Genomic DNA, 27,359 nt, shown 5'->3' on the forward strand with positions numbered 1-27,359 from the left:
ACTGCTTGAAAGAGTCCAGCGCAGAGCCACAGAGATGGTTAAGGGGGTGGAACATCTCCCTTATGATGAAAGGCTGAGGGAGCTGGGTCTCTTTAGCTTGAAGAAGAGGAGACTGAAGGGTGACCTCATCAGTGTTTATAAATACGTAAAGGGCGAGTGCCAGGAGGATGGAGCCGGGCTCTTCTCGGTGATATCCAATGACAGGGCAAGGGGTAACGGGTGCAAGCTGGAGCACAGGAGGTTCCACATGAACATAAGGAAAAACTTTTTCCCTGTGAGGGTGACAGAGCACTGGAACAGGCTGCCCAGAGAGGTTGTGGAGTCTCCTTCTCTGGAGACATTCAAAACCCGCCTGGATGTGTTCCTGTGTGATCTACTCTAGGTGGTCCTGCTCTGGCAGGAGGTTGGACTAGACGATCTTTCAAGGTCCCTTCCAACCCCTAACATTCTGTGATTCTGTGACTTAGACTGCAGATTGCTTTAGACAAGTAGATGCAAGCATTTAGTAAAATGTAAAGAATACCCATTAAATACATTATGATATCTCTTCAGCAAACAGCTCTTATGCCATCACACCCTGTGTCTGTCCATCCCATCTGCCTCTAATTATGTTTGAAATCACTGGCTCATTCCAGCCAAGAGAAGCTAAAAGTCTCAAAGATGTTTACGTTTCTGTAAGTTTAGTGTAGATCACAGATCTTTTCCAAGTGTGCTCCATGCTGTTACTCAAGACCATGTGCATGGGAGAGAAATCCTAGAAAGGAATCGGTTTCAGGAAAGGCTCCACTGGGAGCTCGCAGTCAGGCATGAGAGGCGTTTGTAGGAAGCCAGGCTGCCTCGGTCTCTGTACAAGGCAAGTATAGAAAGTTAAAATGGGAGGGTTGAAGCTGTTGCTGCCTCTGGCTGTCCATCCTGGCCAAGGCAGGAACAATCGAAACTCTGACGAAACAGCGTTTGAACCCATCCTGGTTTTCAGCCTGGTCTTTTAAGGCAAGCTAGCGCTGACTGCGGTTTTGTGGTACCTGTAGCCTGTGTGAATAGGGTTTACCTGTTTGAGTAACTCTCATTTTGGCCCAGGTGCCTCCAGAGACCCTCCCAGTTCAGGTTTCAATCAGCACTAAGGTAGTGGGGGTCGCAACACACCCCGACGCCCTGGCAGCTCCACCCCCCCCCCCGCTCCAGGGACGGGGTGCTTTCCGCCCCATGCCGTGGCCCACCGAGCGGGGCAGCAGCTCCGGGTGCCACAGCTCAGCCCGGTCCCCGGTGGCTTCGCTGGCAGGGTGCCATCCCGGCGCGGGGCACCGCCACGCCTTCACCCTCGGGCCCGCGGCGGGGACGAGGAATCAGCCCGAGGTACGTGAGAGGACACACGTCCCGGGGGACCACACGTCCCGGGCCTTCCCCCTGCGCCTCCCCGCTCGCCCGCCCGGCCCGGCCCGGCCCGGCCCGGCGCGGCGGGGGAAGGGCACGCGCGGGCGCGCGCGGGGCAGGCCCCAACCGCCTCGGCCGACGGCCGGCGCGTGCCCGAGGCACTCGGCCGGCGCGAGGGAGCGAGCGCGCGCGCGCGCGTTGCCAGGAGACCCGGGGCGCGCGGGGGAGGGGGAGGGGGGAGTGTTACGTGGTGACGTTAATTCTATATGAGCGCGAGCGGCGGGAGCTCGGGTCTTTTTACCGCCAGCCGCGCGGCGCCTCCTCCTCGCTCCTGAGTCACCGCCAGCCCCGGCCCGCGCAGGTACCGAGCGGGGCGCGCGCCGCGGGCCGCCGCCGCCGCCCCCGGGACTGAGGGTGCGGGGGGGGGTTGGAGCGGGCGGGGGGCGCCTGGCCCCGCTCCCGCGCGGGGAGGCCGCGGGTGCCGGCCCGGCCTAGCGGGGCCCCTCGGCCGCAGGGGGGCCAGCGGTTGGCCGCGCAGCCCCGGCCCGAGCCTCTCCCGCGCGGGGTGGCGGCGCCGGCAGCGCCGCGGCTCGCCCGGCCTCTCGGCGGGGCGCGCTGCCTGCCGCCCCCTCCCGCGGGTCTCTCCGCCGCGCCCCGCGGTAGACGCCGGGCCGGGCTGGGCTAGGCCGGGCCGCGCGGCTCGGGCCGGCGCTGGGTGGGGGAGGCGGGTCTGCCCGGCAACACGTGGGGACGGAGCGGGGCCGGCGGCGCCTCCGGGGAGGGGGAGGGCGGCGAGGCCGGAAAGCCGCACGGGGAGGAGCGGGTGTGTGTGTCCGTTCGGCTGCGGTGAGGGGGAGGGGGCTCGGTGCCGAGCAGGCACGGTGTCCGGGCGGGCTGGGGCGATCGCGGGGAGGGGAGGGCGGTGGATGCGCACATGGCGGAGGGGTGGGCAGCGGCGGGGCCGGCGGACGGCAGCGCGCCGTGGCCTTTTGCTGGCTCCCGCGCCTCGTTCTCGCTGCCGTACGGGGAGCCGCGGCTGGGCTGGGCTGTGCTGTGCTGCTGGCTGCTGGCAGGGGGACCCAGAGATTCAGCCAGGGACGGGCAACTCTTGGTTCCTGCCTCAGGAAAGAGCGTTTTTCGGTTTTCTGGAGTTCAACATGTCGCTTCGCTGGGTGCCTGCTAGCTGGTATCGCCCACAGTGCGGCCTTTGCTTTCCGCCCGAGGGCGGATGTGTCCGTTGTCCACAGTAGCAGGTACAAGAGACGACTTGTCTGTCACCAAGGAAGGCTAAGAAACTCTCTGAAAGATCCAGTAGCTACAACTGGAAGTATTGGCTTGTGTTTAGGATTCATGTAGGTCTATCTACATGTAAAACATGTTCCACCTACGCCATACCAGATGTTTAGGAGACTTACACTGCCAATACCTGTAAGGCTTTCAATTTTTAATACAAATTCTTCCCCATGTGCTTGCAGAAGAAAACACAAACCTTTTTCAAGTCACTGTGGTATAGTAATAATACATCAGTATCTTCCAGGATGTTTTTCCAAGCACGTTGCAGTTCTGTGTGTGTCCACTTGTGTTTGAAGCCTTATGGAGATAAATTTCACGTTCTGCCTCCCTTGAGGAAGGTAAGAGAAGTGGGCACTGGGTGTGCAAGGTAGGACAGATACTTTATTCTACGCACCCCAGCTATTGGGATTTTAATGTCTGCTGGTGGACATTACAGAATCATTACATTACGTTAATCAGGCAGGTGATAGTGCTGTTTTATTATCATGTCAGTCATGAAATAAAACTTGAGAAAAGGCTGAGGCCCAAGACTGTGTGGAGGTGTAGGTAACTTCTGACAAAAATCCCAGTAGCTTTCCTGCTGTGCCCATTTTTACTATGGTACACGCTTTAAAGAATGAGAAGAGCACTGTACTTGGATTGAGGAAGCTGAAGGGCTTCCAGTCTTTTGTAAATGCAGAAGTTACCTTAATCTTTAGGGCGAAACAGGATTTGAAGTCTATGTGCATTGAAATTTGATTGACTTGGATGCCTCTGTATCAGACAAAAGTTTAGGCTGCTCAGGCTTCAGGTACCTGAAACATTGATAGAAGTGCTTAGAATAGGCCGTTGGTACCTGAACTTCTGTTTGTGTGGCCCACGCACTCCTGTGAGAGTGGTATGTATTGGCAGTCTTCCATCCCTCTGTGTTTTCTGTATTTTGTGGCCGATCTTGCATATCATGTGCTCTGGTTTCTGAGGACAGAGGACTGTAGAATGAGGGCCTTGTGCACAGGTGGTAGATCCAGTGTTTTTCAGAGCCCCTGGTCCATCTCTGACACTCAAGTCTAGGAAGTGAGTGCAGGGACTGCTGGCAGTGCACAGCAGTGCTGCACTTGTGCAGCCAGCCCACTGTTACAGAGTGTTTAAAGTGCTCGCTCTGCTGTAGTGCTGTGTTGTGAAGCACAGTAGTGCTCTTGCCATCCTTGTGCTTCATCTAGCCCCTGCCTCACTCAAAAACTGTTCCTGGGAGCACATGGGACTTGTGGTGGTGATTTGCTTACTGAGCGCCCTGGAAATGGGTGGTCTGTTGTTTTTTTCCCTTAGTTTCTTGCATAACTGACAATGAACAAGTGAAACTGAAAGCAAGGCATGATGGGTATGTATGCGGTGAAGCTTTGTTAACAGAGTTTTCACAGCACTGAGTGAGACTTGAGCCTTCCAGGCTGAGACCATGTTCTTTAATAGAGAGCTCTGGGTGTTCAGGGAAAATTTGGCTTACTGTACTGTCAGTCACACTGGTATAAATTAATTTATTCACTTAGCTCCTGAAAGTTGAAGTAACTGTAACATGGAGAATGTATCTCACTGTGACAGAGATTGTATTCCTTTTTGGAATAGAATAGCTTCAGGATTTTAATTTCCTTAGTGAAAAATCTCAGGGGAAATAAGCATCTTCTACTTTGAATTTTTCATTGAATCCTTTGGTGAAAGCCAGTTTGTTCCAGTAGACCAATGGCTGTAGTGAGTGTGTCTATGGTATCTAGACCTTTTTGTTAATAGCGTTGTAAACCAGTTCATCTTCAGGTTCTTGTGACACAGCTGCAAACATGCTATATCTCGAACTAAAGGTCTGGTTCTTATTTCTTTGGGAAGCTTCAGGAATTGGACAGATTGGAGAAAATGGACATACAGGTGTTCTTTAAATGCCTGTTCGTTTTTCTCCATTTGTATATACATTCAGTGGAACTTCAGCTCTGGGTGTTTCTATGGACTGATAGTGCTTTGGTGTTTGTCTGGTACTAGTAGGTATTATACAGAAGACAGTGCTTTGCAGGCAGAAACAAGACTTTTTCATGCCTGTTGTATTTTGCTAGAGCTGAGGAGTCTTCCGAGTTAGCTTCTGGTCTGGGCGACTGCATTCCATCTAACTTCTCATTAGGAAAGCAGCAGGTAAGTAACAGAGCAGAACTGCATTGTATAAGTGGTGTTTAATCCAAGGAACGGTTGTGATGATGGGTTTAATGCTTGTAGGTCAGTTTTCATTTGTAAATTACTTTGAGCTCAAAAGTGATTATAATTAAAGTTAATTCAATCTAGCTGATCCTCACTCAGCTCAGAGGTTAGTGCAGTTCCTCATCACCTAACGCCGTTAATCTGGAGAGTAGGTCTGGTGTCATAATGTATTTGTCTAGAAAACCAGACGTGCCTGGAAGGTGTCACAGAAGTTGCTTGGGGATTCATTTGGTGACATTCTGAAAAATTAAGCTATTCAGAAACAATGCATGAGGTTTTTGAGAACTTCCTACACTCAACACAGTTAATGCAAAGGGAAAAATCTTAATTATGAATAAGGCCTCATGTATTTAGTGATGACTTTGACCTTAAGTTTTCAGGAGGACTGCATATATTGCAGACTAAAGCTTCAGTTGCATTCAAAAAAAGAAAAGAAAAGAAGACTTTGCTAATTTACTCGTGATACTTTGTTTTTAAAATACAAATAATTTAAGATTTGCAGTAACTTGTGTTCTCTCTAAGCTTTTAAATAAATTTACATATTACTAAAACACAATCTGCATCTTAACTTCTGTCGAAGATTAGACTGGATATCTTTCCTAGATGGAAGGCTGTTTAGATTTTAGTATTGGAAAACACAGCTACATTTGGGAGCTGAATGTGTGCTCAAATGTACACCTGCACAGACATAATTTACGATGGTGATGTCTCAGCTTAAAGCTTAATGTGTGGTAGTGAGTAGACAGTTGCACATCAGCTGTTTCACCTGGTCTTTGTAGTCTTTATACCAAAATCCTTGGTAGCTTTTTATGATCAGAAGGTGAAAGCAACTCTTTAGATATGAAAACTTTGGTTTCAGGATGTAAATGTAGCTGTGAAGCATTTGGTTGCTGATTTGATGTTCATTCTTCCAAAAAAAAAAAAAAACCACTACCCAAATTGCAACCAAACTAAACAACAGAGGAACCCTCACCCAAAACCTGAGAGATACTAGAATTATTCTCACTTTTAAATGTTGGAAATTCTGGTTAAGAGCTTTGACTAAGCAAGTGCCTGAAATCTGGAATGGAACAACCCCCAGGCTTCTAAGACCCAGGTTAGAATCATAAATGCTTGTTGTCTTTCTGATCATCTGCAGTAAGATTAGTTCAGTCCACTACTTGATCCAGATGTTGTTTAATAGGTGATGTCTCGAAGGAAGCAGGGGCAGTTGTTTCACACTTCTTGTGGGGTGACTTGCCTGTGAGGGTGAGTCTAGCTCTAGTTAAAAAACTGGCTTAAGCATTGAAAGGTTAAGTTGAGGGGACACAAATAAAACAATTGTTTACATCCAAACCAATTTTTAGTCAGTTCTTTTTGAACTTCCTTTTAAGTGTGATTTGTCACTTCTCATTGTTCACCTCTCAAATACTATTAATCTCACATTTAAACTGCTTCTGTTCCTCAAGTATTTATGTCGCTAGGCTCTGAACTATTTCCTCTCTTCCACACTGTTCAGCAGTGAATGCAGTATTTTTATTGAAGATACGTTATTGAAGTGTGTAATGATCATATTTTGCATTGTGTGGTTTAGTCATCATGCATTCATTTCAGATCTTGACTACTTCTGCATGTTGAGTAGAAGTCTTCAGTGAGCTGCACACAATTGTATCTTTGCACAGCGATTTTTTTGACCTTTTGAATTCTAAATTAGCTTGAATCACTTCTTTTAACATAAGTTAGTTTAGATTTTAGTACTATTTATGTTGCCTTGCTTGGATCACCCTTTGAAGCAGTTCTTAATTCTGTGATACTCCAGTTTTGGAAATTGTCTTCACTTTGGATGGTTAAGTATGAGCTGGCTTAAGTGCTGCTTTATTCTGTTCCTTGCGTGTGTGCAAGGTAGTGTCATCAGGCACACTCTCGCTATTTTTGAACTGGTGAGATCTTCATGACATGGCCTTTTGATTCATTTGTCCCCTTCTTCACTGTTATGGAAGTGAAGTGCCTGTACTTCTACTGGTGCCAAAAGCGTGATTGAGTGAAGTTCACAAAAAATGGTTATGAAGATCACTTTGTAAATAAGGGTCAAGTCCCTTGGCTCCAGTTTTTCTCTACAGGTGTAGTATGTGTTTACAAATGCTTTTAAAACTCTGTACCTGTGTTCATTTGAAAGTGACTTACTGAAACCATAGCCACCATGTGTATACTTCCGTTGGGGCTTACTACCTGTTGTAACATCTCACCCCTGTCAGCCTCCAAAATGTCTTAGAGTGTTGTCTTGTTCTTTTTTAGTGAATGCTACCTTGTTAGTTGAGAACTGGATGTTTTAAGGTTTGCTATTTACTAATGGCTTTTTTTCCAGGGAAAAAAATATTGAGCTGAAGCTAACAAAAAAGTTCCTAAACATATTTTAGGAATTTCAGTGGCTTCTTGGGGGGTGAATAAATTTACAATATTGCATTCATCAGATGTTCCAGCAAAACCCACACTTTTGAAACCTGTACACTTTTTTCAGTGTCTTTTTCTTTTCACATAAGGATTTTTAGATGTGTTTTAAGTCAAATTGGATAAAACTTCAATGCTGCAGTGTGTCTTGCAGATAGCAGCTTAACTGCCAATATGGTTGTGTTTGATTATGTGGCAATCTCAGCAGTCAACTGACACTCCCCTTCATTTGATGTTGTGGCATGCACAAGTTGATCTTTTAAGCTGTTAAAATGTACTCTCCTACCTGAAGTACTTTGTTAAAACGTGATTTTTGTTATTACTTTGACACTTTTTAACAAACTGAATACTTGTACCAACATGAACTGTATAGAGAAAGACTCTCTAGGAAGTTTTAAATATCTTTTTATATATGAAGATTTTGATTTCAGCCCTTCAGGATGTCTGCTGTTTTCCTGTTATCAGTGATGGAAAGGAGAAACTGCAGCAAGCTATACTGATCAGTTTGTTTAAAAAAATTAAATCCTTGTTTAGGTTTTTCAGATTTGAATTCAAACTTCTGTATTACTTTTCTAATAATGGAAGATTGTTCTGAATAGAAATTGGTAGGTTTTCTGCTACAAAACCTTGGCATCCAGAACAAAGGCCACATTGTGTGTTAATTACCCTATTTTTAGAACATGATCAGGGAGCTCAGATCAGTAGCAGAGACAAACATGCAGATATAATTCAGTCTTCAGATTTTAAATTGTGATTGTGTACTCAGTTCCCTGTCCTTATGGAGGCTCTTTTTTGCTGCAAGAGTAAACAGGCATTACCTGAAATTCAATAAAAATACTACAAAAATATGAGTTCAGTATTTGTTGACTCAATCTTTGTTTCCTGATTTAAAAATTAAGGGGAAAGCTTCAAAAAGTGTTTCCACATGAATAAGAGCAAGACCTGCAGTTACTAGTAACTGAGTTAAATATGATCACCATGTTTTGTTTTGAAGCATTTGAGTTTTTCCCATCATGTAACTGGTGTTCTTGTGCAAGTTGTAGAACATTTTAAAGCTGAAGTGTGGAAGATCTGTGTGTTCATGCCATGACCTGTACTGTGCAGAGGCCTGCAAGCGCTAGTGAAAGAGTTATGTTGGCAAATGGCTGAAGTTGGTGCCTTTACCTCAGGAGTTATTCAGAAAAGCAAAAAGTACCACTTGAAAGGGAGAGAGCAGACAGTTTCAATGAACTGTGTTGTGTTACCTGGTTCAGCATTATCATGATTTAGTCTTTTTAGTTTCTACAGACAGATTCTGAGTTTTGCCGTGCTATCCCAAGCTAAGATGTTGTAGCACAGTTTCACAGTAACTGCGAACTTGCCTAACCTTATTCATGGGTTGTTATAAAAGGTACTTGCCTGTGGTGGCCTCTGGCTCTTGACCCTGCTGTTGCTTATGCAACCACAGGTTTAGCCCTGTACAAAGAAATATCTAGCACTTTTTTTTAACTTTACAGACATTCAGACGTTGCTGATGAAAGAAAAGGGGTATGCACAGTGACGGAAGAACGGCAATAAGCTTTTCCAGCAGCATTGGACGGTTATATTTACTCTAGCTGACTGGAAGATCATTTGGAGGATCTTGTTCCATTTATGAAGGGGGCATTATCTCCCTTGTGGTGATGTGAGAGCTTTCGATCTTGGTCAGTTTAGCACTTGCATGTAGCTACAAGTTCTGAGTGTGTTTTGTGACACAGCGGTACTCGTCTGAATTTCTTACCCTTCTCTGCTTGGCCCTTACTCAAGCTTCTGCTGAAGATCCCCATGTATTGCCATGCCAGTTAGCATTTCTGCAATTGTCTGTCTTTTGAGCACAGTGGGTGAGTTGGTGCTTGCACAATAAATTGCAACAAAACAGAGGGGTTTGAGTTACTACAAGGGTCCAGTGGTACCTCCTTGTTCCTGTATTGAGAAACCTGGATTCCTTGCTTCCATTGACCATTAGCTGCTTAGTCTCTTTCAGACCTTCATAGCCTTTATGTTAGTATTATCTTGTTTATTATCTCATACTTTTGTTTTATGTGGTTGTATTTGGGCAGACAATCTCAGTTATCTACTCTAGCTTTGAAAATTTAAATTTATTTTCTCAATTTTTACTCTTACAGTAACAGAAATCTTTTGGTAACAGAAGAACTTTGAGGCACTCATAAAAGGAAATTCTCTGGAGAGTTCAGTGGCTGATAACGTCTTTCATCAAATAAATGTCGTATCTTGATGTTCTAGCATAGGGCTACCATGCTCACTTAATTGAGATTGGTTTTTCTTTTTTTTGACCTTCAGCTTTCCTAAGAAGGCATATTTTTCTGTAATATGAATGACATAATCTGTTGTTTGTAACATGTTGCTTATCTGCCATGTTAGTGACAGGCACAGTATCTCCTCGTTTCATGACCAGTTTCCATGCTAATAATAGATGTTTCATGGATTTGATCACACAAGCAAAAAGGAAACTCTTGGTCTTCTGCTTGATTCCCTTTTGAAATGGCATGTTTTAATCTGATACATTATTCAATTGCCTCTTTTTGAAGAGGAGCTAAATGCTCTACTAGTTAGGACTGAACTGTGTGATTCTTTCTCATGTAACAATTTCCCTACCTGGTGGTTGGTACCATAGCTCCTGCCAGCAGTTGTGAAATGATTGATATGGTATTTTAGGTCTTAGTAACAAAATAATTTGAAGTGTGTAACTATGCCATGTAGTGTGCACTTTTTAAACAGTTCACCCGGTTCTGACATTGATGTGAATGAAACTGCACTAAGCAGAGCAGCTGAGCTCTTTAAAGCTACAAACCTCTCTAATGGTTTGGAGAAAATTGCGCCAAACAATTATTTTGAACATCTACAATCAAAGAGTGTCTTTTCATGGATCTCTACACTACTATTTTAATTTATCTTTTCTTTTGATGCTGATTGTGTAAAGGAAAATGTTAAAAGTTGCTGTCTTGGAATGCTAGTCAAGATCGTCGGTTTGAAGTAATGTTCAGTGAATATATTGCTCTCAAGTTTCCCGATCTGTAGTGAGTTGAACTTGGCTGGTATGATGTCATTTGTCTGGCACCTTTGGCTTCTGCATGCATTGCAAATAGCTTACAGGACTTAATCCTGATTTTTTTTTTTAATGACTAGCTGCCCTCTCTTTTCTTCACTGACATCTAACTTAGTCCACTTAGTTTATTATCTTATATTCCAGCTTCTTAATGCCACATAGGGCTTGTTTGGTTTAGGTATTTTCTGTTAATGTATTGGTTTTGGTTGCCCAAGGCTTGCCAGAGACGGAAAGGGGCTGATAGGCTGTTCTGTGGACAGGCTGCCTTACTTGCAATTCTCTGAATTACCGACCACTGAAGAAATTAGTTTGGGCAAAAGGGTAGATTTCTTTTAAAGATGTGAGTAAACGAGGCTTGGCTGTAGTTTGGGCTCAGTGTCCCCAACAAGTCTGTTCGTGTCTCTTGAACTACTTGATAAATGTCTTCAACTTGCTATTGCAAGCAAATTGTGTGAGCAATTCCTCTAGAGAAGGTGTTTCCTGAAAGGGGGGCAATGGGTACTCTGTGGCACAGTATTCAGCTGAGATCTGTTGGTGGCCTGCCAGCCTTAGGGCTTGTGCAAAAAAGCTGTTGTTTTGCTGGAGGAACTGTGTCTTGGGAATGTCTTGCCTCCTCAGCTGACTCCTGATTCACCTCACTGTGACCTGTCTTCCTGAGGCCGGGCGGATGTTGGGGTAATCTAATACTGACATGCTTACTTAAAGCTGACCTTCAGAAAGGAAGGGCTTCTCACCAGAGTGTTTGTGTCCTAGCTGTGACATGGCTGGTGCTGCTGTGCAAACTCAGGCTGGTTTCTGTGCAGATAAAGGCAAACTGGGAAAAAAAAGGAAAGAACTGGGAAGGGCTGAATATTTCTAGTTTGTGTTTCTGTCTTCAGTTGTGCAAAATTACTTAGTGAAGAAACAATAACCCCTGAAAACTGAAAGCTTACTGATGGGTAGCTTGAGGATGAACACGTGACAATATCATTAGTAGTTTCTGCGTATATTGAACTACATTTCTTAAAAAAACATGACAGATTAAAGTGGTGATGTGTCCTTTAAACATCAGGAAAATAGTAAATTTTCATATTGTTTTGGTAAGATTTAAATTTTTAAGGGACTTCTAGTTTTTAGTAATTCTGCAGGATGCACTCAAAACTGTGGCTAAGCTTGTGCTGGATTAAGAATATCCTAACCTTTCCGTTTTGAAAAAGAACATATTTCTTGTCATGGCAGGGAAGCTTGTGATTGAGTTTAAGCTACCTGTATGAAAGAGATTTTTAACTTTAGCCACTTTCAAACTTGCACTGTAGCTTGCTTTTTTGTACTTTTTCTTCCTTTTTGTAGCATGAACTTCCTATGCTTTCTTTTTAAAGCCTTGCAAAGATAAGATAACTGTTTCTTTTCCTCTGTGTATTTTTACAGTGAAGAGCAAAACATTTTAAGTGAAGCCTCTGGGCACCTCTGTATTTGACCATAATGCAGTGCTACTGGCTGTAGCTATTGAATAACAAGGAAATAAAATATTTTGTGAATAAGGAGGTTATTTGCCTGCTGGCTTTTGAACAGGGGAGGAGACTACCCTTTATGGGTACTCGCAAGCTTTTTCTTGCAGTCAGGGGCCTAGATTCTAAGTAGCATCCTAGCCCAAAGCAATCACCTGGACACTGAAGCTTGAAGTAACACACTAGCTGTAGCCAGGTTTGTTGTAATCCTGCGCTGACAATTGGTGATCTGGTGTCTCCCAGGGACTACTTCATGGAGTGATGCCAGTAAATGCTTCGTGCTGCTCATGTGCCAAGGCGCAGCTGCTGTTCACAATCCTAAATGCACCTATGAAACAAACTGGGAAGGATGGCAGTGTCCTTGTGGAAAGCTGAGTGATAGTGGGTACTAGGTCCGAAGATTTTAGTTCTAGGGAGATACTGCAAAATAAATACTTAAGTGATGTATTTTAGTATTACTGATTGTGGTGCATGTTGCATCCAAAGCTCTGGTTACTAGACTGGGATATTGTATTAGGCGTTGTGCAAAAATAGTGGAGGCTGTTTGCTCTAAGGAATATATTTTCTCAGTGCTGTCCTGCTTCTACAGTTTTTTACCAGTAGAACTGTGTTTGCAGAGGAGCTTATGGTTGTTTAAGTAAATGACAGTAAACTAAATGTGATGCAACTATATATCCATGCTAGTGGGTTGCACAGATTAGTCTAAATATCTGCCAACGTAGTTCTGTTGGCATAGTGCCTTGTAGCCTCGTCATGCAAGAACTGTTGTCTAGAGCTGGCAGATGACTGTGTCGTGACAAACAGTAGTATCTCCTCAGCTTGCAGAAGAACTCTTCCAACTGCAAATGTTCTGATACTGAGTTGTGTAAAGAATGGAGGGAAGATTAAAGGATGAGACATGAAAAAGACTGATGCAAGGAAAATAGGAAAAAGGGGATGAGGCAGATAGAAACACACCGGAGGGAGGCTCTGAAGTTGACAGCTGCTTGATACAGTCTATTTTAATTTCCAAAAAAATCTTTGAAGAGTGTTATTCAAAGTCTTTGAGTAAACTGGGCCATAGTTAGAAAACGCACAGTGCTTCCATGGATTGTTTAAAAGCCAGAAAGCAGAGGGTGAGTAACTGCCCCTTGTGATGAGGGGAGGCAGATGCTGGACTTCCACAGGCTGCTGTGATGAGGTGAATACCTTCAGCATGGTCATAAGTGGTCTTGGAAGGAGGGGTGAACAGTGAAGGGTGAAGGTTGCTGATGAGGGGTCGTTGTTCAGAATGGTGAAAATAGGGGCTCACTGAGGAATTCAACATCACAAGGTCTGCTGCTGAAACTTCCTCTGCTGCACCGTTGCCCGGTATGGAAAAAATCTGACTTCGTTATGATCTCTGAGGTGATTGTTGCAACTCAAACAGGATTTTAGTGCTTTGGTACTTGAGTGATAGCATCAACTTACCTGCATGGTTTCAGGGAAGATCAGGACAAGTGTATGAAATAAAAATTTATAATGATGATGTCAAATACCTGCACTTCCTGAGCCAGCGTGTTTCTTTCTGAATGTGATTGAAAGCTGGAAGTTTCTGAGAGAATTCTTGCTGTGTCATTGCTTTTTTTCTCAGCATCTGCTAATGGCCAGTGTTGGAGATGGGATGGATACTTACACTTTTTAGGCATGACTTGGTCATACCAATCTCATGTCCTCATTTAGGGAAAAAAAAAAGTTTAAATGATCAGCAAACCTGTACCTAAGATGTTTCAGCTGCTGTTTCATCTAGCCCACTGGCTTGGTGAGACCACAGGGTTTGTGTTTTCACTGGTCACAACTTTGAAAGAATTGTCTCTAGCTTTATGGAATTTAATGGGGAGAACGGAGGGAGGAAATGTTGGTCTCTGCAAGGAGCAATAGTTTGTGAGTGTGATTGCTGTCACATTTGCATAAAAATGTGTGGAAGGCAGGTAAACTGTGCATCTTGTGTTCTTCTGCACAGTGATTCTATCAGTTTCCTTGGAAAGGCTCTGCATGAAGAATAACTTGAGAGGAAATGTGTATGAAAAAAGTTGTATATTTTGCATGGATAAAATCTCTTGCAAATCAGAATAATGCTAATTAAGTTGCTCAAGAAATAGAGACATCTAAATGAGTTGTAGTATATTTTCAGTTTCTGTAGGTCTTCAGTCCATGCTGTCTTTTGAGAACAGTATTCAAAGGAGGTTCTTTGGAATTGGTACATAGGCAGGTTGCATCTGTGTGTAAACCTGAAGTTACAAGACGGGCAAATGTGATCTGAATTTTGAGAAACTTAAAATGAGTCAAAAATGTTACTGGAACTCTTTGATTTCTTACAGAATTGTTAGATGTCCTTTGTTTACAGTAGTCCTGCCATTCTATTAGATAGAAAATACTGTATTATTTTTCTGAAATAGATTGACAAGTAGTTGGTTCCCGCATACTGAGTAACTGAGCCATTTTGATTGTGTACAGTCCTCTGAATACTTTATTGGCACTGTAAAGCTGTGGTCCTAAATGAAGACATCAGATACCTTCTTCCTATGTCATTATTGGGAAGTAGTTATGACACCAGAAAAATATATTTTGATTATATCTACAAAGAATATAGGTGTTAAATTTGGAAGATTAGATTCAAGCATGTCCCTTCATAGTAGCCATTAATGTCCTGATTTTACTGGGATTGTGCTCTTGTTATGCGCTTCGGACAGATCAAATGCAACTGTCATTTTTTCTGGGACACACCTCCAATGTTTTGACTAAATTTCTCATTGGAACACATTATAAGGAGTTGAACTTCCTGAAAGAAACTTGAATTTGTTTAGAGAGTTACTGGACAGCAGCTGAAATGGGGACTCTGAAGCGGTGGTTTCCATGCTTCCTGGGTCAGTGGATTATTTGTGGTGCTTGGTGTCTCCTCAACCATTTGACCTAAGACAGCAGTAATGGGACAGTGGTTTTTTGTGTGCAATGTTGGTTCTGACTTCAAGTTACCCGAAACACTCTTTTTGGAGACTAGACTCCTAAGTACTGTTTTGCTGGTGGAAAATGTTATTCATCTTGTACGTTTGAGAGCATAGGTGCTTCATGGTATGCAAGCTTTGTGGTAGTCTCAACATAGGTTTCTGGTTACTGTGTCTGGAATGTGTTTATGATGATACTGAGATATTTAAGAAATTTCTGATCATTCAGGACGTGGAAATTAGTCATGTTAAATAGCTTGACACCTGGCATCAGTTTTTTTTAAAAATGTTGCAGTTCTCTGGGTGTGCCAGTGAACTACTTGGATGGGTTTTGTAACATTGGGATTAAAAGTAAATTAACAAAAAGGTGTCTTTAGTATTAAAAGACACTGATTTAGCTATAAGTATCTTCTGTATTTTGATTTTATACTTAGACAGGACTAGCTTTGAATCTGTGATGTTAGTACAGTCCTGTGATACAAAATGCAACATGGCATTTTGCTGTACTTGGATTCATGTGAGTAGATCTGTTGGTTCTAAACAAGAAGAAAGTTTTTCAGTATTTCTGTGTGCTTTAGAGTGAGAGCTCAAAAAACGCATGGGAGGTATGCTGCTTTTCAGGCTATAATATATATTTATCCTGTTTCTTAAAGCTGACATGGTTTGTGTCTCTTTCCTTTTTAGTATTATGGCACTTGCCTGAGACCTTGTAAGTGAAGTCTAATGCTGCTGTTCTTACATTTTTGGTTTTTTCCTCTAGGGTTTGAAATCTAGGAGAATGGCAGACATAGACAAGTAAGTAAAATCTGTAGGTTACTGAGGCTCTGACCATGTCCCATGCTGTACTTCAGATGGCTGTGATCTCCAGACACTTGATAGACAGGGTCTAGGTAATGATCTTGGCACTGCGGGAAGATGTGAGGGTTATAGCATGTAGGAGAAAAGCTTGAGTTGCTCCTGACCAAATGGGTTTGGGATCTTAATTGCAACTAAACCTAAAACTGGGACAAGGCACCAGTCAACTTACTATGTTAGTTGGAATTCTGGAGGGGAAAAAACAGTAGTGCTGCCCATTACTATTGTTTCACTGTTTGTAATTTTTTCCCTATACTTTAAATGATCATATTTTGTGGCATTTGAAGTATAGTTTAAGTGAACCTACTCTGTTCTGAAGGCCTGCACATCTTAACAAGGAGGATGTGTAGAGCAGAAGGAGGCTTTGACTTGTTGATGTGAACAGAAGCTGAAGGAATTCTTTTGTAAAAAGGAAACTTAAATTCTGGGAAGCTACTAGTTCTTTGAACTTGTCAGAGATTGTTGGTTGGGAAACTTGCAGCTGTGAAGACAAAATTGGCTTTGTTTGGCTATTAAGACTTCTAGTTTGTTGTAGATCAAAACTGATGCAACAGTTTGCTTCTACCCACATGATCTCTAAGTTGATCTCTTTAAGCTCATTATAGTATTTTATAAAATTAACTTCTTGATCCTGTTATTGAATATTCGTAATAGCAAAGAACAGTCTGAACTCGATCAACAGGATATGGAAGATGTTGAAGAAGTAGAAGAAGAAGAAACTGGTGAAGATGCCAACAGCAAAGGTAATGTTGAAAACAAGGATTTCTAAGCAGTTGCATACATGCTTTCTAATTAATGTGTTAAAAGGATTTTACTGCTTAAAATAATAGGAAATGGTAAAACATAACTGCTGATGCACAACTGTATTTAAATTCTGAAGCAAGGATTGTTTTTTTTATTAGTTGTCTGCAGTCACTCATTCATGATTAGTACTAGTTCAAGCAGTGCTGGCCCACCTGTAAGGTTGCATAATTGGAAAAGGAGGGATTATTGTGTGTATGTGACTAGCTTTCAAAACAAACAACAGTTAAAAGCTTTTAAAATGTGAAGCTTTGGGTAAAAAAAATAATCAAGTGCATATATGTATATGTGTGTCATTTTTTTGATCAGTTGCTGAGTTGTTTGATTGTGAACAGAAGAAGAATCATGCTTAGTGTTGTCACTCTTAAGATCAATGAATCCTTTTTTTTTTCCTCAACAAAACCACCTGAACATGTGTCAGAATACTTTTTTTGTCTCTGAACAGTCTTACTCATGCTTTGTAGTTAAAGACTGGGGGCACAGATAGAATCTGAAGAGCAAGTAGCCAAAAGAGAAGTAATAATCAATCTCTGCAATAAAATGGACTGCTGATAGTGCCACATTATGTGATTGCTTGAACAGAATAATAACACTAAAGTAGCATAATTTTGTTCAAGATGATGGTAGAGGTTTTGCTATATCTATTGAAAAAAGTGTTTTCAAAACTGGATTGCAAAATGCTGGGGAACACACTGGTCAGCTGAAGAACAGCTTACAATAATGAAATGGTAAGTATTCAGGTGTCCCAAAGGAACCTAGAAGTGAATAATGTGTATTTTTAGTGATTAATCCCAGCTATTGTAGATGGGGATCTGAGGGGAAATTACACTATAGGAGTCTTGGAGGGAAATTGGATTTTATAAACCAAAAACATGTTTCAGTACTAGGGAAATTTGACAGTGTTAAGCAGTTCTGTTTCATCTGTAGCTCTTGCTTGTCTAGTTTTCTAGTATTATTTTCATGCACTTTTCCTTAGGTTTTACTGATTTACTTTTTTTTTAAATCTAGATAATTCCATTTTTAAATGTCAGAGGTTTTTCTGTGGACACTGAGTAAGCACTCATGCTTTTAGGAAAAAAACCTCTTTGAGGAAATATAGTGTTCGTGGATCCAAGAACTTGCAAAACAGAATATGGTTGGATTTCAGTGTCAGGGGATGTGGCTGGTGGCATTAGCATACCGTGTGTGTGATGTGTATGCTGATTTGGTGTTAAAGAATAATTGTCATCACACTCAAATGGCACAACTGGGTAGGTTTTCAAGTGTACAGGAAAGACTAACGAATAGTAAGACGAGAGAAAACTAGATACCTTGGCAAGAGGCGTAGTGCTCACTAATGCGAGATAGTACCATTAAGAAGTAATTACAGCTTCTGCTGCCAAAATATAAACTGATTGCAGTCATTATGGAGAAACAAGACTGCTTTTTTTGGATGTCAATTGAAACTTAACTTTTCAGTGTGTAATTTCAGTGCTGGGACGTAAAAGTGGAAGAGAATATTCATGTGTGGTTACCCGAGTGAAGGGCATAGAAATGGGAAATGGTATGCCATTTCCAGAAGCTTTGTGTATCGGGAAGGATTCAAAAGATTCACTCTAATTTGATGGTGTCAGAAGAATGCTATATAAACCTAGTAGCTTGTAAGGAATGCAAAGTACTTGTTTGCCTGTGTGTAGATGTTGAGGATAGGAGGAAGAAGGTAAAACAGTTTACTTAAAAACTGATCATAAATTCTTAAAAAAATATGAAGTTGTGAAATTCATTTCTGTGGGTTGAGGCACAGATTTTGAGCAGAAGTAAACGGGTTGATACTAATATGGATAATGAGAACACAGGCTGTGAACTTGTAGGTTTTTAAAATGTACTTTCACCTTGTAGTTTGAAACAGGTTGCCTGTTTGGACAAAGTGCATTCTAAAGATGATGTACATGATAGACTTCAAGGACCTAGTACTGATACTCTCTAGTCAATAATGTGTGAGACTATTCTAATGAATGATTTATTGTTTTGCGGGAAAAAATAGGTAAACATAGATTTAAAACTGCTTTACAAATCTAAGTCTGAAACTGCCTTGTTTCTTTCCATTTGCCTACAAAGGAATGAAAGTCCCAATTCCAGTTTTTATCGCTTTCTTGAAGTAAAAGCACAAATTCTTCTACCTTTCCTTAATGGGTTCAAAATAAAGGCAGTCAAGGCAAAACTGATACTTTTGGGAGCATCATATAAAACCTTCCCTTTTAACAAAAAAGCTTACCTTGCTGAATAGTGGCCATTTTAATCCAGGTGCTGTTTTAACCTTCAGAATAAGATGGATTTGATCCATGCTTCCAAAATGGAGAGGTGTTTGAAATATTTCTTTGCTTATGTTTCTTTTTACAAGTGTGTGTATATATAGTAAACTTACTGCTCCTTTATGGTATTTAAGTAACTTTTCTTTCAAGTTTAGTCTAAAAGATGCACTTTGCACTTATGTACTTCTTTTAACTTAGCTCGGCAGCTGACCGTGCAGATGATGCAGAATCCTCAGATTCTTGCAGCCCTTCAGGAGAGACTTGATGGTCTGGTGGGAACATCTACAGGATATATAGAAAGGTACAGTATTTGTTCAGTATAAGCAGAGTGGTATAAGTGGTTCTCTTGCTTTTTGAACAGTATTGTCTGTAGCATTAATAGTCATAAACCACTGTGCTGCTTAGATTGCAGAAAAACTAATACAGTCTGTCTGTAGTGCATCTCAGAATTAAAAGAGCTTTTATTTGGACTTTTATGAAGAAAAGAATGCTAAAATATTTACAGTGGCTGACCCTGTCCCTTGCAGTTACAATATGGCACACTTTAAAAAAGATGCTTTCCTGCTGCTTGGAATGTCTTTTGTAGCTTTGCCTTAATCGTGGAACGTCAGTTATCTTAAGATGGACAAATGCTTGGAGACCTAGTGTCTTTAATATAGTATTTTTTTTTGTTTGTTTAGGGTATAACTAATAGCTCGTAAAACTGGGAGTGTTGTATCAGTACTTCATGTGGTCTCCTTAGGTATCAAAACTTGCAACAATCACTTGCTAAAATCCTCTTGATCTGCGTCAACGGAATTTTCTCGCTCTCTTATGTAATTTCTGATTGTGTATGAACAGTTCACCACATCCACAGGAGTTGTAAAGCATACAGCTGTCTTGCTGTGTTAGCGTCCTACATTGCTATTGACTTGAACTGGGGCAGCTACTGAGTAACAGGCATTGCTGCTGCTGTTACTCCTACTCAAACCACTTTCCTGCTATAGATGATAGCATGGAAGAAAAGCCCATGTAACTAACAGCCTTCACCAATAAATACTGGCCCAAGAAAGAGCATGGTGTTAGAGTACCCAGGTTCTTTCTCTTCAAGATACTGTACACTACAGGCTTTCTATACCCAATATTTTTCTTCTGTTTTTCAACAGATGTTAATTAACCTCTACTAATCTTTCAGGTCCTTGATCTAAGAAGTGAACAAAAGTGGTAACACTGATTTACATGGCATTCTTCTAGTCAGCTGCTCTCTAAGACACTGTACCGTTTCTTCATCAGCTCCAAGTACAGTAGTGCATTCTCTACCACAAAAGCACTGCAACTTTGCTGTTGTACCAAATGCTTACCTAGCTTGCAATATGAAAATAACTGGAAAATGTGTGTAACTTAAGTCTGCCCTTTCTCAACATATGCATGCTGACTTAACCATGCTTTACAGGTGCCTCTTACATGTCTTCCCAAGTATTATTTTGAGATTATTTAAGAGTCTAGACACTGAGATGGCACAGAAGTCAGCAGGAATCTGGGATCCTAAAAGCCTGTTATATGGGCTGTTAAGGAACTAGATGCATAAGCTGGCAGGAAACTAAACAGGTTTCAGGAAAACATCTGTCTGCTCAGGCTTAGAATCTGCTAATTGCTTGGCAACTATCCAATAACTTACCTCTTCACCTGTGTTGGGCCACCATAGTTTTCATGAAACTTACTTTCATAGAGTAGAATTTCCCTCAGCTGCTCACAGGAGGTTGTATTCTTGTGTGATCGTAACATTTGCTGGTGCCTTGAGTTCGGAGCAACAGGTTTTACTTGCCACTGTTGTACCTGTGCAGTCCAGTTGAGACTTATTTTGTAAGAGCTGTCTCTGTCATGAAACTACATTTCTTTTTTTAAAAGTGCAGAGTTTAAAGAGGTGGTGGATGTACACATTGTGAAGTTTGAACTAGTTGCCATGGACTGTAATGAAATGTAGCTTTGACACATGCAAAAGATTCTGGATTCTCTAATAAAGTGGCTCTGAGCAACCTGCTGTAGCTAAAGATGTCCCTGCTCACTGCAGGGGGGGTTGGACTGAGTGGCCTTTAAAGGTCCCTTCCAACCCAAACTATTCTGTGATTCCATGGTTCTAAAATCTTTACACTGACGTACCGGACAGAGTTGGACATGCTGCATGTGTGGCACTACCTCTTAGAAGTGTTGTAGTGCTTTGTATGCAATTGCTAGGACCAGTACTTTTAGTTTAGGTATATGTGTGTGGCATTAAGTGGGCGATTGCTGTATGACTTATCTGTGTGGTCATATTAATTTTCTTCCTTAACACTTTTTCTTGAACTAACTGGACTTGCTACTTAAGTTGCTGTTAGTTCTGATATTGTACTTGAAGATAAAATTACAGCAAATAATTAACTTACTAACTTCTGGAAAAATGTCAAGAGTAACAAGAATGTTACCAACCCTTTATGAGCATACATGACTAAATTTAATTGGTTTTGGTAGTTTGTGTAGCAGATGTACTTTTACCCAAATTGGAAGGTTAAGGGAAATTGGATTTAATGGCAATACATGTATTATCTTAGTAACCAGAAATAGTATATTTATGATGAGCATAAAGCAGTTGGAAGGGAAGGGTTCTGCATTTTAAAGTGAACAAGGTTGCTGGAACAGGTGCTTGTCCTACCTAATAGGGGTAAGATAGCTTTATTAATTAATATGAACCTTCAGTGTTTAACCAAGCTAGTACATTCGTGCTTACTTCGTTTCACCTGAAGCTGGTCCTAACAGTTAAAACCAGTTGTTTGCTGCTGTATTCTAAATAACATGGCACAACCACTTCAACAGAATAAATACGGGAAGTTAACATAGTAATCTTCCGTAGCCATGTGCTGGGGTTTGGCCTGTCTCACAGGCAGTGGAGGCTGTCAGCAATCTACCCCATGAATCTCACCAGTAGCCTTGATGTAGGTAACTTTCTGTGCTAACAGTAACTCTGTGTCAGCATAGTTTACTGGAGTGAAGCTAGTATTAAAGAGTCGTGGCTGATAAGTGTTCATGTTGAGGATTGCATTAGTTGCTTTCCTTTTTCACATGTATAGTACAGTGGCTCATTTAGTAAAACAGTTCTGGCTCACTTCTGGAGTGACAGTATGTTAAGACAGTAGTACCAGTTACTTTCCTCAATGAAACAAAAATGTGAATTTTGAAGATTAACTTCCTTAGTGAAGAGTAACTCAATTGTCTTGAACTTTCTTTCATAAAACAAGCCAATTAGCGAAAAGACGTTAATTATGCTCAATTGTATGATTTTACTATGCTGCTCATTGATAATGTAAAACTCTTTTAGTGTGAAGTTTTATTGCACAAGTTTGTCTCGTGATTGACCCAGGTGTTTGGAATACTCTGGTTCTAACTGAAGTTGTAAGCCTCAGTTTAAGAGCCTGTGCTAACAGTTTCAGTCTGCATGGTGCAGTGGGTCATAGTTTTGATTTGTACAGCTTTCTAAAGCTTAAAATAGAGTGTAAAATCTGCATTGGTGGAAGTTGGTTCACTTGCAAGGGGACTGGTTAAGGAGGGGTCAATATGTGCTTAGAATGCAGTGTTAGTAACAGTTCTGTCACTGAACTTTTCAGCTTGCCTAAAGTTGTTAAAAGACGTGTGAATGCTCTCAAGAACCTTCAAGTTCAATGTGCACATATAGAAGCAAAGTTCTATGAGGAAGTTCATGAGCTGGAAAGGAAGTATGCTGCTGTCTATCAGCCCTTATTCGACAAGGTATTTTAATGCTAATCTCGTTTGTATTTAAAAGCTTTAGCTAAAATAGAAGGGAATATAAACTGAAAGCTTATGCTTCTGAGTAACTTTGGTCTCATATGTTGCCCATTCAATTAAACTGATAAAATTTTACCATCCATGTGAATATCGACTAAGATTAAGGGGGAGAAAGGTTCAGTCTGTTCCATGGTTATCCAAATCACTTCAGTATCCCAGGCCTCATCTTGTTAAATGGTACGGTAACCTTTCTGGAACTTTGGTACATATTTTACTATGTTGAAAAGCTTGTAACTGCTGAGTCGCCTTTTAGGGCCAGAAGAAAACGTTTTGATAAATAGTTAATGTATTACTAATTGTGTAACTTTAGGATTAGGAATTTATTGGTTACAGCATTGCTGGTTGCAATGACTAGGAAGTGTGAAAACATTCTTTGTTTAATCTTCCAGCGAAGTGAAATCATCAATGCAATTTATGAACCTACAGAGGAGGAATGTGAATGGAAAGCAGATGTTGAAGAAGAAATTTCAGTGAGTAACTTAACTGGTTGTTATCAATGTATCAAGTTTTAGCATGAAACAAGATTCAATACGGTAACTAAGGTCTAAAAAAAAAAAAATTGGGTGGATAATGATTACTTGCTTATAATAATGATAATTCCTGATTGCTTACAGTGTGCACTTGAAACTCAATCTGTACTGGTACCAATATAAGACTGTTAATGAACCTTGTGGGCACTCTTAAAACTAAGAAAGACTAATATTTTTATTCTATCAAGGAGGAAATGAAAGAGAAAGCCAAGCTTGAAGAAGAAAAAAAAGATGAAGAAAAAGATGACCCTAAAGGAATTCCTGAATTTTGGCTGACAGTGTTCAAGAACGTGGACTTGCTCAGTGATATGGTTCAGGTAGGTGTGGTCCAGGCTTGTTTAAAGTTGTGTTGATACTTAAGCCAAGTGTCTTTGAGAAAGGAGTAGAAACAGTGTGTTACTTGCTGTGTCTGTTGGAGAGCAAAAATGGAGCAAGTACTTAGGTGTTCTCTCTGGTACGTTATTCAACTGACAGCACTTATTTTGCCTTACTAATACACTTTCTGTGCTTACAGGAGTGTGTGTGAGATGTGCATTAGATACTGCTAAAAACTGTACTTGGTGTTTGCATGGGCTTGGGTTGTGTACTGCAGTGGAAACTCTGTACAGCCATTGTTGCCATCTGCTGGTCACGTTCGTGAAAATGTTTCAGTGCTGTAACAAGGTTCTTGTCCTATGTAAAACTCGTTCTAAATATGCCTTTTATCTCTGCAGGATCTTAAATCTGTGTACAATTTAATATTATGAAAACTGAATAAACTGTTTTCTTTACAGGAACATGATGAACCCATCCTGAAACACTTAAAAGATATAAAAGTGAAAATTTCAGAAGTTGGACAGCCCATGGTTAGTTTAACCTATTAAACAAGATTACTTTTGTGTTACCTTAAGACTTATTTGTGTATTAGTAGCATGGTCTGTGATTAGCCAGTTGTCTTACAGCAGGCATGAGAAATACGTAGCTGCTGCTTGTCTTCTGAAAAACAGTACAAGGACTAGTAATAGTCTTGCAGTACCATATGAATGAATTTAATTTAACCTTGAAATTCTGATGAGTTAATAACTTGGCCTTAATATCTGAAGACTAAGTTTCACCTTTGAATTTTGATACCTTCAGGTACTTTTTGTGTAACTGTTATAATTGGATATAATTTCCTTGCCGGAAATCGGATAGCTTGCTAACTTTTAATATTTTAAATTTAGAAGTTCTCTCTGTATGTTAGCACCACGAAAACTGTGCACAGGAAGATCTCATGTCATTACTGCAAACAGTATATTAGCTAAAAAGCAGATCAGCAACATAGTAAATGAAAACATTTGAAGATTTCTTGTACAGCTTGGGCAGCAAGTTCTAGAATAAGTTAAGTATGTGCACCATTTCAGTATTGGAGAAGATGGGTATATTCTGTTTTATGTGAATTTTTTTGGGTTTGGATTTTAGGTATTTAGAGGTTAGTTATGTGTTGCTAAATCGCTGAAGTTGTTGCTCTGCAATTCTTTTTAAGAGTTTCACATTAGAATTTCATTTTGAACCAAATGACTACTTCACAAATGAAATATTGACAAAGACATATAGAATGAGGTCAGAGCCAGATGATTCTGATCCCTTCTCCTTTGATGGACCGGAAATCATGGGTTGTACAGGGTAAGTGCTAATAAATAGCTTTAAGGCAATGTAACAGTTTCTTCTTTAGTGTTATCCAACTAGACTTACAGCATCTTGGGAAGGTGCTGGAAAAGATACTACTACCTAAAAATTTGTAAACAGTTGGGTTCAACTTAAGTGTTTTAGTGGATTTTTTCAGTAACTTCAATATGATAAATCTATATTTTATATAATTTATAAGTGTGTGTATATATAATATATGTGCATATAAATAAAAAATCTAATCAGTATTTATCTAGAAATACTGTTCTGCAGTCACTAAAGCTGAATTGGAAAGTGGGTGGTGGTATCTTTTTGTAGGCCTTGATAGCTTCTTTTTTTTTTCCAAATTTATTTGATCACTTTTAATCTTTTTGTGTTTGACACGCAACATTTGGGGAAGTATATTCCACTTTTACTTTCTATATTGCAGTTGTCCGTTTTGTTTTATAAGTGTTGAAAGTTTGCCTCTGAGTGTCTTTCAGTTGATCTGTTTGAGAATTAGCAAACAGTCATCTCATGTTAACTCCAGATTCCTTGTGATTTTAAAGAGCTGTCACACTCCTTTCTCGGTGATTTCTTTTGTTCTAAATTAGCTGTTATTCCTCACACTAAATAATCTCTTTATTCTGCACATGTCCCTTTTGTTGTGAACAGAAGGATGGGAGAAACCTGAGTTGTACCTAACTAGCCTTATGGGTACATCAGGGCTCTATGCATCATGGCCTGTTCAGTTGCTGTTGTGTTAATGTCTCTCTAATGTTCTGACTGCTCTTCTGAGTGATAACGACTAATGTAGAGGCTAGCACTGCATAGGCAGGGTTGGTTTTACCCATATATTAATCTGTAGTTACCGATAATTGACTTCTGTTTACCACTTCTTTTCCCAGTCACTTAACGTAACACATTCCTGCAGTTGTCCTGTAAGATTTAGTCTTAAGGGCTCAAGCAGCTTTGGTCAAACTGTTTGGTCTTCCTCAATGTGGACTGTTTTTGAAAAGCATAAATCCTGGCAGAGGTTGCTGTAAGATTTTTTTGTGAAAATGATTTATTCCTAGTCCTTGTTTTGTGTTTTAACTAAGACAGCCTCTTATCCCAAAACAACTCACCCACTTCCTTTGAGAGTCTTTGAAGGAATCTAATCAGAAACTTCTGCAAATGCAGATGGTCTTATTGATCTGACTTCTTCATTTATATGTCCCCAGACTTCCTTGTGAGTGTGAGACGAGCCTGTGGGCATCATTTTGCTCTGTAAGCAGGATAGAGTTAAAACAGTAAAAACCAACCAACAAAAAAAACCCGAAAGAGACAAAACAAAAGAGCAAAAACTCCACAAACCAAACAACTAAACCAACCAAAAAATTACACACCTGCTTGATGCCTTATTTTAAGGATTTATTGATTACGATGATGGGTGTGGTAAACCTTGGCATATTACTAATATGCCCAAATACGATGTTACTTTATGATGGATTGGTAGCTTTCAAACTGGTGTAATGCTATTCTTTCATAGGAAACTAGGTAGAACTTGGTAGCTAATGAAAAACAGCATGTCAGAGATTGGGTGGGGAAGGAGAAGCTTTTGGATGAAAACACACCAATCCTGAAATGAACCTGTTACTCTTGTTCTCAACATATAAATGAATGAAAAGATAACAGTGAAGAAATACTGTCTGAATATTTTATATTCACTTGCAGTTGTGATAGTCTCTGTAGGTACCTGCAACAAGTGGAATGGTATTTAAGCTGAAGCTGGTTTCTGTTCTTTTTCTTTCCTCTTCAGTTGCCAAATAGACTGGAAAAAAGGAAAGAATGTTACTTTGAAAACCATTAAGAAGAAGCAGAAACATAAGGGTCGTGGAACAGTTAGAACAGTGACAAAAACTGTTTCCAATGATTCTTTCTTCAACTTCTTTAGTCCTCCTGAAGGTAAACTGAACATTAGTTTACCTGTGTTAACTTTAAATGTAGTATGTACCTCCCTCACTTGTTTCTTCTCTGTTTTCCTACAGTTCCCGAAAGTGGAGACGTGGTAAGTTGGCTTACTTAAATTATGGAGGTGGAGGGGAAAATGCCAGTAGAAAAACTCATGCATTTATATAAAAAAGTGCTTGTTGAAATTGTTTGGGAATTTGTTAAACAGCTTCAGCTTTAACTGTCTCTGTATTTGACTGAGAATACTTCTGATGGATGGTATGTATTTGAGTTTTCTTTATTAGGAGTATTTGTTGAGTTGGATGGTAGAGTTCAGTTTAGTAAACTTTAGCAACTTTTCCTTCCTGAAAGCTACCTTGTGAATTGTTAACAGTTGTACAAATGTAGTGATCTTTGTTATTAGTCCTTGGTCTAATGGGTAGTGTCTAAGTTTCTCCCTTTGGGCATGGTTTGGCTGATCTTCTTTAATGGCTGTATGTATCTGGTTTGTATTTTATGCTGTTAAAAAATTCCCAGGCTATTAGCTTTTGGGGAAGATAATAAAACAAGAATAGAAAACTGCAAGAGCCCACTCTTTGGTGTGCTCACTAATAGAAAGCTCTGTGGCCATAAAACGTGTTTTTGTAAGGAGAAAAACTGCCTCAAAA

General features: G+C 40.6%; 1 protein-coding gene across 3 annotated transcripts in view; it reads left to right on the forward strand.

Moving 5' to 3' along the window:
- The first annotated feature begins 1,690 nt into the window (after positions 1-1,690).
- Positions 1,691-27,359, forward strand: part of NAP1L1 (nucleosome assembly protein 1 like 1) — a 30,519-nt gene continuing 4,850 nt past the window's right edge. For all 3 annotated transcript variants that reach the window (XM_086471563.1, XM_086471578.1, XM_086471570.1), the window contains exons 1-11: positions 1,691-1,732; positions 15,601-15,635; positions 16,350-16,438; positions 18,986-19,088; positions 22,405-22,546; positions 22,993-23,073; positions 23,322-23,450; positions 23,907-23,978; positions 24,638-24,777; positions 26,561-26,706; positions 26,790-26,809. In XM_086471563.1, the coding sequence (XP_086327689.1) occupies positions 15,619-15,635; positions 16,350-16,438; positions 18,986-19,088; positions 22,405-22,546; positions 22,993-23,073; positions 23,322-23,450; positions 23,907-23,978; positions 24,638-24,777; positions 26,561-26,706; positions 26,790-26,809 (939 nt within the window). In that variant the 5' untranslated portion in view covers positions 1,691-1,732; positions 15,601-15,618. The remainder of the gene's footprint in view (positions 1,733-15,600; positions 15,636-16,349; positions 16,439-18,985; positions 19,089-22,404; positions 22,547-22,992; positions 23,074-23,321; positions 23,451-23,906; positions 23,979-24,637; positions 24,778-26,560; positions 26,707-26,789; positions 26,810-27,359) is intronic.

This window comes from Leptosomus discolor, chromosome 1 (assembly GCF_034619465.1).
Source record: "Leptosomus discolor isolate bLepDis1 chromosome 1, bLepDis1.hap2, whole genome shotgun sequence".
NCBI classification, from domain to species: domain Eukaryota; kingdom Metazoa; phylum Chordata; class Aves; order Leptosomiformes; family Leptosomidae; genus Leptosomus; species Leptosomus discolor.